We start from the raw sequence: 14,205 nt of genomic DNA, 5'->3' as shown, positions 1-14,205 counted from the left end.
GAGAGATTTTAATGTGAAATGAATGATTTTTATGCTTAATCTTTTCTTGCATACTTTAAGAATCAGATTTTGGTGCTGCTATAAGATAGGTGTTATTCTCTAGCACTGTTATTAGTGGTTTTGAAATAGTGTAGTTTAGCTGGTCACGTGGGAAAAACATCCATGAACAGATAGGGAATTGGCACCAGCATATTTGAATTGCAAACTAAAAAAGGGAAACCTAATCATCTAAGCTTGCAAGAACCAATGTCCTTGGGAGTGAAATTTCTCCAACTAGCTTGCATCTTTTGAACTTCAATATTTTATTGAGCAAAAAGAAATCACTACAGTAGGAGACTTCCTGCACTTTTGGGGGGGAGAGGGAAGGAGGGAATATTGTTGAAACTGCTTTTGCAAGAAGCTCCTCCAGTGTTGGCCAACCTGACTGAAATTACTGTCTGGAATCTCAAGTGTGGAAAAAGTGTAATGCCACATAGAGTAGTCTCATGCTATTTTTGTCTCATCTTGTTTGGGAAGGTGTTGGAGAGATGCTTCGTGAGTCCAGTGCTCTTTTTAGGACTGCAAAGCAGTAGCAGAATCTCTGGAACTTCAACTAACACTTAGCAGCAGGGCGCTGAGCTACCGCTGGTGGGAGTGCTTTGGATGTTCCACATTTCTCATAGGCAGATGACTTAGGTTAAAATGGTTAAGTTTTTTTTTTCTATTTTTGGAAGAAGGACTTTACTATATGAGGCTATGTTTTAGTGTTTCACTAAAACTGCTAAAAGAACTGTTCTCTGGTGGTGGTTTTAGGGACTATGTAAATCAGTGACTAGGGAAGAAAAATGATGAGGATCTGGATGGAATGTGGTTTTATTAAATGTGAACTACGGAAGCCTTTGACCTGTCTAAAGAGGCAGAACAATTATGGTTTTTGTTTTGACCATTTTACGTATGTATAACCAATAGGTGGAGTAGAAAAATTCCAGTAACTGAAGGAACAAACTTAAACAGAAGTAGATTTGACAGAGGTCAAAGCAAAGGATTTATGAGAAGTGATTTCCTTTGGTGTGAATGCGAGATGAAGGGTAGGCTCCCGCGGATAAGTTCTTTGTTTAATACAGTTCCACTGCCAGCACAGCTTAGTAGACAGGGCAGGAGTGGGAACTGCTTGAGCAGCTTGTATTGAGAGAAATCTTTACAAAAACACAGTGTAAGGGCTCATTTCCGCTTTGGCCTTAGCTTGGGATGTAACTTTAGCATTGGCCCAGTTCAATTCCCATCCATCTCCAGTGATCTCTGCCTGGAGCTCACTGGCTTTCAGCAACTATCCTGATATGTGCTGTCAACTTGGTCGACAGTATAGACTTAAATCTGCTTTGCTTAAGGTTGGCATCAAAGAGGGTTGCAGCCCCTTGGGTTAGCACAGTTCAGGAGCTGGGTATTTTTCTATTCTCTGTGCTACTAGTCGCATCAAATGTGTATTTATTAGATCTTTCATGTCATGGTCACAATTATTTTGAGCTAACCTGGCTTGAGAAACTCAAGTTGGTAGCTTGAGTCTACTTTTTGCATGGATGTAGACTAAAGGAGTTGTTTCAGAGCATACCCCAGATGATTTCTTTCCACTGTTAATCCCACATTCCCTGCAGGCAGCTCTCTGTAGTCTGAGACACTATATTCGTACCTCATTCAGTTGCTTCTGCCAGTAGCTGTGACCAGAATGCATTTGTTTTTGCTGACCCAAGGCATTTTACCTGGAGTCCTAGTGGCTTTTCAGCACATGGTGAGGTTGGTATGACAGCTGATATCAGAGGTATCTGTCTGTACCAGGGCTATGAGGTGTAAAGAGCTGTTATTGAGTACAGAAAACTTACTGGATATGTATCTGCTGTGTGGGAGGCCTGGGCTAGTTATGCACAAAAGTTTTAGCAGTAAAAAAGGAAGTGGGAGAGAACGTGTGGCTAACCTTTGAAACAGAGGTAATGGGAGGTAATTTCAATAATGTTTAATTGTTTACTTTATAACTATCTAGAGCTATGAAGTCTGGTAAGGAGAAGCTTGATGGATCCATTTCTGCAGTGGTATGAACAGTGGCTTACAGCGACACTGAGACATCAGGCTTTCCTGATGGCAATGCAGGGCTGACCTAGCAGCTTGTAGAATTTAGTTTGCTTTAATTTTCACTCCCTGGTTCAATGGGATCAGAACTTGGGGGAGAGGGGGAGAAGGCATTGCATTTGAGCAGGTGCACACTCAGCTTTTAGCACTGCATTTTTGCCAGTGCAGTGATATTTGGGGGCTTTAGGATCCCACCACGTATCCATTGCATCCCTTGACAGCTTGGATGTTTTTTCTGCCAGGTGAAAAGAAATCACACCACAGTTTGTTTATATAGCACTCTGCTGCAGTGTGGTTTGCAAACATCGCTGATAAGTGTTCCCGTATATACAGGGATTACTTCACCCATCATGCCTCCTGTTGGTTCAGTGCTGTTTTGTGAACTGTGACAGATGTCTGCTAGCACATAACATGACCAAACAGTTTAGGGCAAGAGAAGGAAAGCCCATCCAACTGAAACCACAAGGGAAAATCAGCAAAGTAGAAAATGATTAACCATGCAGGAATACAGTGAGAGTACATGGTAATTTTCACATGATGTCTCCAATCATAAGTGGCTGGGATTCTTGAGACTTGTTCAATATAAGGGAGTGGAGGGAAGTACAGAGTAATGTCTTTCTTTAGACATAGTCAGCATCTTTTAATCACTAACCTTGGTATAGACAAAGTAAGCTGTAATTCCATATTACCTGTTTTTGGAGCAGGAAACATTTTGATTAGCTGAGGTCAAACCGACATTCAAATGTAGGTTGTCCAGTTTACACTAAATCTTGAAGACTGAGGTGTTGTAACAGAGTCCAGCTTAGCCTGGAAGGACTTGGAGGGCACCTTGGTGTTTACGTATTTGCTTAATGCATTTTTGACTGAGCAAGCCTGAAGTAAGAAACCAAGAGGAAAATGCTTATTCCCAGACAGAAACTATGTGAAAACTCTTAACTTTCTTTGGCTGTTCCTTCTTATTTTGAAGCATTTTAACAAGTTTCTGTGAGTTTCTGAAACTTACTAGTTTATAAACTGTATAATCTTTTGTTGTCTCAGTTTCAGAATTAAGAAAACTCTTTGAACCAAACAACCAAGATATTTTGGAAATGAAAAGGTAAAAAAAAGTCTTTAGTCTATTTAAAGGGGAAAAAAAAAAGAATAGCTTGTTTTGTTATCTCCTCTTAGAAACCCTCTCCTCAAATCCTCAAAGATGTCTGTGTTCACATTTTTCACATCTTTTTCAGGAAAGAGAGAATAGCTAGACGCTTAGAGGGAATTGAAAATGATACACAACCCATGCTTCTACAAAACTGTCCAGGATTAGTCACACACCGTTTACTAGAAGAAGATACACCAAGATACATGCGTGCAACTGATCCATATAGTCCCCACTTAGGTAAATAATATATATCAGTCAATCTTGCATTGCTAAATTGCTTCGTTTACTGTCCCCATTACATGTGCAATACGTGGAGAGTTTTATAGAAGAGCTGTGGTCAGGTTTGTTTTAACTTGCTTTTTAATTCACTCAGACTCTCTTATTTGAAAAAGGTCCATTATCTGTATTGTTTTAAAATAATGATAATTTAATACAAGACTTTTAAAAGACTAATTAATACTTCTTAATCACTTCTGTGTGCTTTTGGAGACACAAGTGCGAAAAAGGTGTCTATACAATTCACTAACATTGTGTTTTGTAAGAAAATGAGAAAACACTTAGCCACTTAATATGAATGGTGGGTGGGAGTACTCAGGAGAGTTTTGAGGGAATTGCTCTTATATGTTGTACTTTTGGCAGGAAGATCAAATGAAGAAGAGGAAACTTCAGATTCTTCTGTAGAGAAACAACCCAGATCATCTAGATATCGAGCAGAAATCACAGGAGGAAGTACCGAGCCCTTGTATAGCACAGGAAACATGGATGCCCAGGGACTAGAGTCAAAAGCAGAAAGAATTGCTAGGTACAAGGCAGAGAGGCGGCGCCAGCTGGCAGAGAAATACGGATTATCTCTTGATTCCGATTTGGATTTCGATTACTCGTCCAGATATACAAGGGCAAGGAAAGATCCCGACAGTGTGGAAAGAAAGGGAGTGAAAAGTGAAAGGCAAGATGATGAAAGCAAGGACTGTAGCTCCCTCTATTCCTCCAGGACTGAGACAAAAGAGTCAAAGGGTGTGATTTCTGAATCAAAGGAGTACTCCAGCCATGAAAAGGATGGTGTTCCAGATAAAGAAGAGCGCTCAAAGGATGAGAGTGGTAAAAAAGCAGAGGATGTTAGTGCCATTAGACAGGCTCCTGACCCTTCAGCAGCCTTGGATAGTTCCCTCTCTCTCTCACTTTCTGGACGAGAGTCTTCCTCCTATAACGAAGTGCCAATATCACCAAAGCAAACCCCCAGAGAGTCCCATTCTTCACCAAAGCAGGCAGCCTCACCAATCCATTTGCAGAATGATCAGCCCTTGCACAGTGACATCAGACAAGGGTAAGTGTGACCTTTTTTTGTTGTTTATGCGGTGCAGTGCTTTAACATACTTACTTACTTTCTGCAGCAGTGTCTACAATATTTATGAGAAAGTATTACCCTTTAAGAATTTCGTTAGTGGCTTTTGGATGTGTCAGATTCAGTTCTTACTTTGGGTTGGCTGGCTCTGAATTAGTATTTTTGATGCGAAGAAGTAAGTGTGTATTTCTATTATTAAATAAGTGCTTGAGTTTCTCTTATATTTACAGGATTTATGCTAAAATTAGGCCCTCTGGGGAGAAATACGTCTGAGATATTTGTGTAAACTAGAAATGGGAGTAGTTATGGTTCTAAATGTGCTTCTTTTTTCATTACCTGTTATAGCAGCCCTTTAACTTTTTTTTTCTTTTCTCCTCCCTCTCTATCCTGTAATTGTTTGGGAGGAGGAAGGGGGTTCCAAGTAGGGGCAAGTTATTTTTCAATGAAGACTTGAATAGCTTCATGACAGCTTCTGCCAAAATAAAACAGAGGTCTCGACTTAAAAGCCGAAGTGTGTCTTGGGTCAGTTGAAACAATAGTTGATTTACTTTCCTGCTGTGAAAGCGTAAAACCCTTTTGAACTGTGATGGTTAATCTTCCAGATAACATCAGGGTACATGTATGAAGGGGGAGAGGGGAGGGTTAAAATTCCATGCTGAATTTGCAAAATGTAGCCTCCCTTGCGGTGTGCTAAATTACTTCAGATTCGAGAAATAAAATGCAGTAATAGGGTAACCTGATTCTTCAGGGCAGGGGAGGGAATTCATTTTTGCTTTAAAATTGCACCATAAAAACAGAGTATCAAAATGTTATGGTAACTGAAAATAAGACTCAACTAACAACTCCCCCAAAGTATTTTTTTAAGTGTAATTCTTTAATTTCTAAGTAAATATATGAAAAATAATCACTGTAAAGAGAAGTTATGTTAGTGTAGCAGATTAAAAAAAAAATTGTATAACGTAGTGAGCCCTTCGTTGTCAACAGGTCTCTATCATGCAGAGCGGTGCTGACTGTTTCTGAGCAACTGAAATGAAGCAGCATAAGCTGAACAGTTTACACATTTCACAGACTATCTATTCATTTCACAGACTTTCTATTTTCATAGAAAGAATGAGTTCAGAAACAAGTTACCTTGACTTGATTTCTTTGTCCTTTCCATCATAATCACAAAACTTGTTTATTTTTTTTCATTTGAATGTCACTAAACAATTACAAGCTTCTTTATTAGGTGATATAAGCACACCTTAAATTTTGAATGTGCAAGCCACCTTCCATGTCAAAGGCTAACAATCTGGTAGATTTATAAATTTGCCAGTTTACAGTGCCTGTAAACTACTGAGATGTACTTAGCTGCCTTTTTTGTTTCAGTTTATTGAATAAGACACACTGGAGGTAGCTTTTTTAATAATTTTGTCATAGCTTTCTGTTATTCAGGTGACTTGTAACCCTGGTTACAAGGGTAATTTTTACTTGTCTGCTCTGCAGTAGCTCTATGCTAACAAATGATAGACTGGGGCAAAAGCAGCAAGCAGAAGTCATAACTTGCCACAAATTGCCAATTGCATCATTACCAATTTCAGATTCTTTCTGGATGAGAGTTAGGTCAACATTTGGGTACAACAAGTTTCTCACAATTACTGTCTTTCATATCTTTTAAAGAAAACCATCTGCAATCACCAAGATGTGATGTAGTTTCTTACATCAGCCAAGAGCTTAAACTGGGGATTTGGTCTGTTGTTTGGATACCTGTGTAGACATTAAGTGGTATTTTAAGGGCCAAGTTGCCAAAAGGCCATTTTTGTTTTAATACCCGGACAGCTTCCTGTGGTAGGGTGTACTCACGGGTGTAATATTCAGAGATTTAAAAATGATCTCTCAGAAATACTTGTGATGGTTTCTGAATGGCAAAGAAGCTGTTACCTATTTCCATGCAGGCTGTTCAAAGTTAGTAGGTGGTCATGTCCTACAGAGCCATTTGCACAAGGAAAACGCTGGTTAAAGCCAGCTCCCCAGATGGCTGCCATTTTGAAATCCATTTCACATTATAGATCTTGCAAAACTGTTTTTGCTAAATGTAAGTTTGCTAAGCTCAAATAAGAAAACAACGCAGCTTGCTTTGGAATACATATGAAATCCTTGTGCCTTCAGTCCTAAGAAGATTTAATAATTAATCCTGTTATCTGTCATTGAGAAGACGAAAAAAAAAAAAAAAGTGCTGAGAAGATGTCGTTTGACACTGTCTGCATTTTGCTGCTGAAGTGGCTGATTAACTCTAAATGCAAAACATGGCTTGCCTTTCTTCTGCCTGCTCTCTTCAAAGGATGAATGGTCAAGTACAAATAACTGCTGCTCGTGCCCACTATAAAATGTGCCAAAGTACACATTAAGAGAATGGAAGTTTGCTCGCTTCAAAGCGATTTAAGCTACTGGACCAACTTGTGTGGAAGGTTTTTGTCTCCTGTTTGGTGAATTCCTTCAAGGACTGTTGGAGAGGAAAAACAGAAGTTGTTTTAGCAGCCAGTGGTTGACTTTCGTAACAGACTTGATTTGGATAAGGTGACAATTGTGAGTGAGGTCTCAAAATTAACAGTGCATTTTCTGCAAATCAGTTTGCCTTAATGTTCTTGGGCCCTTTTATTTGGTTGATCTTATTAAAGGCCAGCTAAAAAATATTGAAGCAAATGATCTGGAGCTCAGCTCAGCTGTTAAGGTGGGATTTTCCTTCCGAAGGGCTTTGTTGTAATGTGAGGAGTTGTTTCCGAGCTTGCCGTGGGGAGGCGAAAGCAGCCTGTCGTCCTTCTCACGCAGTTTGTTTGCGAACGCTAGTGCAGCCTGACAGCCTGCGGTTACAGGCCTGGGCGTATTTGGCGTCATCTGCTGTTGCTGAGGGACTGTAAATTAAGGTGGGCATTAGAAGAGCTTTTGAGAAAGTATGCAGGGTAGTCTGCATGCAGCGTTTCCGTAAGGGCTGTTATAAGTTTGTAGTGCTTTTATGGTTTTGTTTGTTTTCTGTTTCCATTTTGGAGTTAAGAAAACCAGATGGAGCTGGGGGTTTCTTTGTTAAGTTTTGAGTTTCCCTGGTGATCCAGTGGCACAGCGTATGTCTGGGGAGAGTGCTTCCAGCTGCCCCGGCGAGTTTCTTGGGAAGTATGATACCACCATCTGAATTTCTAACTTCATTAAGTTTGTATTACTACTTTGTTTTGGCCCCTGTCAGCCCTTACGGGCCCCAGGTGACAGGAGTGGGTTGGGTGGAGCGTAAGTGGTGGTGTTACGTGCGCCCTTGAAATTGGTCTGCGATGACAAAACAGCTGGAGGATGTTACTTTTGCCATTTCGCTTTTCAGATTCTGGACAGCGTACACTTGGTAAACTTACCTTTACAAAATACTTCACGTTGGGAAAACTTTCCAGATATTTGTGGAAATGAGATGGAAGTTGGTTTCTAAGTTCATCCCCTTGCAATTTGATTAATATGGTGTACTTTTATTTTCATGAACTGTAATTCTCTGTAAATGACTAATAAAAAAAATTGTTTTGAGGTGGAGGAGTGGGGTGGGAAGAGAGTGAGCATGTGTTGACGTCTTCTCAGAAACTATCTGAAGTTCTGTTTTCTGTAGTAGTGCAGGGAAAGCAAAACCTGAGTGGTTCCTTCAGAAAGATTCGGAAGGGGACACACCTTCACTTATCAGCTGGCCCTCCAGGTATCATAAAGTGTAGCTGTGTGGCTAATGAACTATGAACCTGCCCTTTCTTCCCCTTTTCCCTGTCATCATTTAACACTTTGCCTCTTATTTTCCTTTAACAGCAGCGCGTTAGAAAGTGTTGTTTCTGGTGGATAAACAGCTTCTGAAACTTTTCTGAAGCATCTGCTTTTATTCTGACTTATAACTGGTCTTTTGGTGAAGAAGTATAAATGCCTCTAACTTTTTTCACAGCTATTATACCAGTTTTGGCTAATTTCTGCAGCTTCTTATCTCACGCTCTGCAAACAAACAGATTTTTATACTACAAACCAATTATATCTTAGCATTCCGTGTAATTAACACTTGAATTCCAAAGGGGACAGTGTAAGAGAAGTAAAAATGTAATTTTAAACTAAAGCAAGATCTTGATCAGGGCTACAGGCAGCTGCTTTTTCCCAGTTTGGTAACATGTACACTTAGCCCATCAGGAGAAGCACTGCGGGGAAGATTCCCTTACATCAGTGTGAATGTTCTGCAGAATGCTTGATACGTGCATAATACTTCAAAGAATCACTTTTTCAGGCCCAGTGCACTTTTCTGTGCCTACGTAACTCTGAGAAGTTTCCCTGATAAATGCAGCAGTCCTTGGAGATAAGAAACACCAAAATATTAGAAAGGGTGGTGTTTCAGATAACTCTGGATATCCTGAATTATCTCTTTAGACACTCATTTGCCCTTTTGCTAAATCTTGGTTTTTTTATAATGTAAACTTCAAAAAGTCTGTTGGCAGCAAGCCTAGAATTACACGTACTTTCACCCGGATTACTTGTTTTCCACTGAAGAGCTAGTTTTGTACTTTAGTTTCTGCCATTCCTCAGAGTTAAAATTGGTTTTGATCCCCATTTGGGAGGGGATGAAGTAAAGGGTTTTCATTTTCAATATTATGTATTGTGATATTTACAAGTGCTTGCCTCGTAAGCTGTCTGAACACTTCGTGTGGCTTTAAAATTATGCTAGAGAGCTTAAGTACAGGTCTAATTATAGACCAAAGGCTGCCTCCAGGTGCATGTGCTTGACTGCCGTTATTGGGGTATGTAAAGGTGGAGTATGGCTCTGTATTTTGCATGCATGCAACACAAGTTCAAAGGTGCTTCTAGAAAATATACTGCAGTAAGGTAGCTTTTTTTGTACATTACTGTGAATTTTGCGTGTTAGAATGTGCGGAAACATTGTTTGAAAACATAACACATTCTCCCCTTGGAGCCCTCTGAACAGACATGCCATAGTTTCACTCAAAGTTTTAAGGCTTGCGCTTCAACCTTCTTTCTCACTTACGTAAAATGGGTTACACTGCAGGTAACACTTTAGATTTTTTTGTGTGTGTATCATGTGAAACAAGTAAACCTGTGAAAAAGCTTCTGTAGGGCTAGGTGGAGATGCTAAACTGTTTCCTAATCCCCTTCTTTCTTCCTTCCCAAAATATCAATAGGCTGTAAGCTGCCCAATTTTTAGACACCCTCAGAAATCTTAATACATGATCATGAATTGGCATTACAGGCTGAACCCAACAGTGTATCAAAAGCAGGCTTTTGTTTGTTTGCTTTTGTTTGAGACTATGGGTATGTGCTGTTTGACACACACCGCTGTGACCTAACAGGAAAGTGCTGTATGTTTCCCAAGCTTGCTCAGTCACCTTCTCAAGAGTCGTGCATGTTCAAGGGCCTGTGAATCACTTAAATCCGTTTGAGCAATGTTTCTGCTAAGATTTAGGGGGGAGGAAGGGATTGCATCAGAATATTGCTTTCTTTTGTATACTGTTTGCGTTTTCTTTTCATATGATCTTGCTGTCTGTACCCACAGTAGGTGTCTGTGTTCCTTCCCAAATTGGGTATTGTTGTTCACAGCTTTAATCCTTTTTCTTTCTTAAAGAGTAAAAGTTAGAGAGAAACTGGTGAAAGAGGAAAGTGCTCGTGGAAGCCCTGAACTTGTCACAGACACACTATCTCAGAGAAAATCCCATCCAGTGCCAGCTCACTACATGCCTCTTCAGACAGAAGCATCTACCTTTGATAGGGTCGTAAATCAGCCCATCAGTTCAGTCCGCCAACCGATACATGGCTATATTCAGCCTGCTGGCGTTGCTCACACAGCTCAGCTGATGGCAACAGAAGAACCAGAAAACATCTCTGTTAGCAGCCTTCTCCTACCAGACAGTATCAGCCTCCTAACAAAATCATCAGCTGCCACTGCATCAGAGAATGAAAAGGGAGAGGCACGAGATTATGGAGCAAAGCCTGATGAAGAAAACTTCTTGGAGGGTGAACAGGCTTCCAAAGGCAGAAGACCAATTTTGCCATCCGAGATTCGCAAGCAAGGGAAGAGCCAGGAAGGCCTCTTTGGAGGAGGAGACTTGGATGCCCCTGTGGGGAGTTCCTCTTTCGCAAGCAAGCCAAAGGGTAACTCGGAAGGTCAGAGAGAGCTGGAGTGCCAGAAGAGGCAGGCGCCGGAGCAGCAGCTCAAGACCCCTGAGAACATAGAAAGGAGTGAAGCAGTTATGTACATTCAGAGCGGGTCTGTATCGCAGCCTGCCAAGGCAAAAGGTCCTACTCGGAAAGTGTCAACAGCAAAGCATAAAGTCCTGACTCGCTCGATGTCTGACTATACTGTGGCTTCTAAGCTTGAGGCTTTTAAAAGTAAGGAGTTTGTTCCAAGAAAGGAGACAGAGTGTAAGAGTGCAGAAGCAAATGCGCCAAATGGTGAGATTGGCATGGTTGACACAAAAGTCTCTGTTGCCCAGCTCCGTAATGTCTTCCTGGAAACTGCTAATGCCAACAAGAAAATGGAACTGTAGGTGACATTTCAAACATTTTTGTGTGACACTTGCACGTCCTTAGCAAAATGACACACACTCAACGTCAGTTGTGTTCGGCACTTAAAGCACACAGCTTAGCTCTCACCAGTGTGTATTGGAGGCTGAGCTGGTTTGAATCCTGCTTTTGTGCTTCCGCTTGCTAGTGCAAGTTGCAATGTGGGGTAGCTGGAATGGCTACGTCTGTGCATGGTACCGGAGGAGCATGCAGAGTGGTGTGTAGTAAATTGTGGAGATGCTTACATCTATGCTTTACTTCTCTTCTGTTTTCTTTTCTATGCCATTTCTATCATGTGGCTTAAAAGAGAATCTCGGTTTGAGGTGTCAACGTCAGGTAGCGCTTTGTCTGCCAATGCTGACCGTGAAAGAGGGCCACGAAGGCCGAGGCGCTATTTTTCTCCTGGTGAAAATAGAAAGACTTCTGAGAGATTTAAAACTCAGCCTATAACATCAGCAGAACGAAAGGAGACAGATAGGTAGGCATGTATGTGGCTCTGTGTAACGTTCTTGGTCAGGTAAACCTGGACAAGCTGGTGAAGAGAATTTTATCGTTTGATAGACAAAACACTTTACAAGGTTATTGTTTCTCTTTAAAAATAATGAAATATTTGTTAAAGGATTAAATTCCAATTAACTTGGGTGTGCAGCTTCTTTAAAAAAAAAACAACAAAAAAGTCAGTTTGTTGTTAATGCCCCTCCACCACCAATGAAAAATGGTGAACAGTGAATCATCGTAAAGTATTATAGCTGCTTTGGTTCTTTCTAATCATAAATGCTTTTGTCTGTTTTTATATAAAAAGATTCCTTTCCATTTACTCTGCTTTATCATTTACTTTTTCTGTAAACAACCAAAGCTACACATTTTATATTAAAAGAGCTGGCAGCAAATCTTAGACTGTTATCTTCTGCAAGATGACCTGGAAATCATTTTCCTTTATTTAAGTTTGGCTGCAGTTGCTTGCCTTTCTGCTTTATTAAAGGATGTCATAAGTGGAAACTGTTGAAACTTGAAAAATAGACATGGCTTTCCTATTCTTAAGAATTTTGAAGTCTTGCTACTTCAGATGCCATTTGAATCTCATTTTTGCTGTCTCATTTCCAACTAACTTCTTTCTGTTTGATAATTTTTCACTAGGTCAATTTTGAGTCCAGAAATGCTAGCTGCTGAAGGTATGTTGCTATGCTGTTTGCTAAAGAAGAAATGGGAGCAAATTTGTGTTTTTTACTGACGAGGTGTTTGCTAATGCAAACAAAGTCCACAAGAAAATAAATATCAATACCTATGACATTTGAAGTACCACTCTTTCTTGGGCCATGCCTAGGACAGACTTAACTTCAAATTCCATTTGAGTCTGTTGTGGCTTCCTCACTACTTGGTGGGGGAAGATTGTTTGATGGGTTTTAGCATAATTTTTATTGGATTTAGACTGTAAATGAGCTAATTGGTGCTAAAATACACTTTTTAATCAGTGATCTAAGACAAATGATTAAAAAAGCCTTTACTATAGTGGGAGGCTGATATTGGTCAAGTATTTTCTAGCCAATGAACTTGCAAGACACTGGATATTAAATTATATAATTTAGTCCACCATTTTGCTTCTTTCCCTCTTTTCACTCATGGCAAGTCTGGCACAAATTAAGAAGCTAATCTTGTGAGCAGCTAAATTTAGACTTTTATGCCTTGTGTTATTTGAAAGCTGATATTCTCTGCAGCTTTGAGAGGCTGGTTCTTAGATTTAGGGGAGGCCGAATTTAGCTGCTAAGGATACCAGTTGAACCTTTGAAAAATGAGGAAACAAAATGATAATCAGAATAATCAACTTTCAGGAGAGACTATCTTGTCTGTTCAACTGGTAGAAAATAAATGTTATATTCAGCAGGATGACTACTACACCTTAGGATAGTGGTTGGTCTTTCAGTCTACATATATTTTCTTAGTCCATGTGATATCATAGACCAGTATAAGTTTGCTGATTATTCATAGAAGGTTATTTGGATAACTAAAGACACACAACTGTCTAGAAGAAAAGTTTTATTCTTGAATCCTGCTCAGAATTTTACTTGCATTTACATGTATTGCACTGGAGGAAAGTCTACACAATATTTTTGGTGATATTTCTTTCATTAAAAGGAAGTAACAGTCGATTTATTTGCTGGTGATGCTTTTCCTCATAGAAAAATCTTTTTGTTTTTTTGAGGAGTCCAGAAATTGCAATTCATAAAACCTTGTGCTTAACGTGAGCTTGATTCATTACGTTCAACCTCTTTTTTTTTCCCCCTCTTTGTAGATGAAGAAAAAATGGATGACCGAGCCAAGCTAAGCGTAGCTGCAAAGAGGCTACTTTTTAAAGTAAGTTTTCTTAGTAGAAGACTCGGTTAAACATTTCATAAACAAAATGCTGAAAAACCCTAAGTGCATTAGAATGAAGCATAATGCAGTTAGTCAAGTCCAAGTTATATAACTTCATCTCTCCTATCAACATAGTAGACCTGTTGCTTTAAAGCAGTCTTTCGAGAATATCATTTGTGCAGTTCAAATGTGTAGTTATTTTTAACTCCATGGTACTTACTGTGCAATTATATCCTGCTTCTAATTCAGAGATGGACATTCAGGAAATCTGATACTTTTGCATCCAAGAAAGCTGAAAAGAAATTACTGTTTTAGTAACTTTTCTTCTAGGGTTTTAATTAGGACATATGTGCTCTTAGGAAATGGAAAAATCATTCGATGCAAAAAATATTCCTAAACCACCTACAAGGAATTCAGCAGTAGAGAGAAGGCTGCGGCGTTTGCAGGACAGATCGCACACACAACCAATTACCAGTGAGGAGGTGGTCATTGCAGCTACGTAAGTCTTATTCACGCATTAGCTCCAACTCTGGAGCTTGCTTTTAAACGTGGGAATAAGTTTTATATATGTAGCATTTACAACTTTGTATCAAGGAAGAAGTTTATTGTTAAGGGCCACCTTCCTTTAGAACCACAGGAGAAGCTATAGTGAATTCCTTTTTTAGAAGTAAAGGGAACAGTAAAGGATAAATTGTATGAACGGTAATCTGGCAGAAAG

The 14,205-nt window shown here is 39.8% G+C and overlaps 1 protein-coding gene across 23 annotated transcripts in view; it reads left to right on the top strand.

The window, feature by feature from the left end:
* Positions 1 to 14,205, top strand: part of SVIL (supervillin) — a 136,194-nt gene that overhangs the window by 78,247 nt on the left and 43,742 nt on the right. For 14 of the 23 annotated variants that reach the window (XM_064505847.1, XM_064505843.1, XM_064505854.1 and 11 more), the window contains 9 exons: positions 3,139 to 3,196; positions 3,327 to 3,478; positions 3,881 to 4,565; positions 8,203 to 8,286; positions 10,198 to 11,115; positions 11,443 to 11,613; positions 12,273 to 12,307; positions 13,426 to 13,487; positions 13,847 to 13,986. In XM_064505847.1, the coding sequence (XP_064361917.1) occupies positions 3,189 to 3,196; positions 3,327 to 3,478; positions 3,881 to 4,565; positions 8,203 to 8,286; positions 10,198 to 11,115; positions 11,443 to 11,613; positions 12,273 to 12,307; positions 13,426 to 13,487; positions 13,847 to 13,986 (2,255 nt within the window). In that variant the 5' untranslated portion in view covers positions 3,139 to 3,188. The remainder of the gene's footprint in view (positions 1 to 3,138; positions 3,197 to 3,326; positions 3,479 to 3,880; positions 4,566 to 8,202; positions 8,287 to 10,197; positions 11,116 to 11,442; positions 11,614 to 12,272; positions 12,308 to 13,425; positions 13,488 to 13,846; positions 13,987 to 14,205) is intronic. The other 9 variants (XM_026101643.2, XM_026101640.2, XM_064505851.1 and 6 more) reach the window with 6 other exon arrangements.

This window comes from Dromaius novaehollandiae, chromosome 2, assembly GCF_036370855.1.
Source record: "Dromaius novaehollandiae isolate bDroNov1 chromosome 2, bDroNov1.hap1, whole genome shotgun sequence".
Taxonomy (NCBI): domain Eukaryota; kingdom Metazoa; phylum Chordata; class Aves; order Casuariiformes; family Dromaiidae; genus Dromaius; species Dromaius novaehollandiae.
This window is presented reverse-complemented; position numbering and strand designations above follow the sequence as displayed.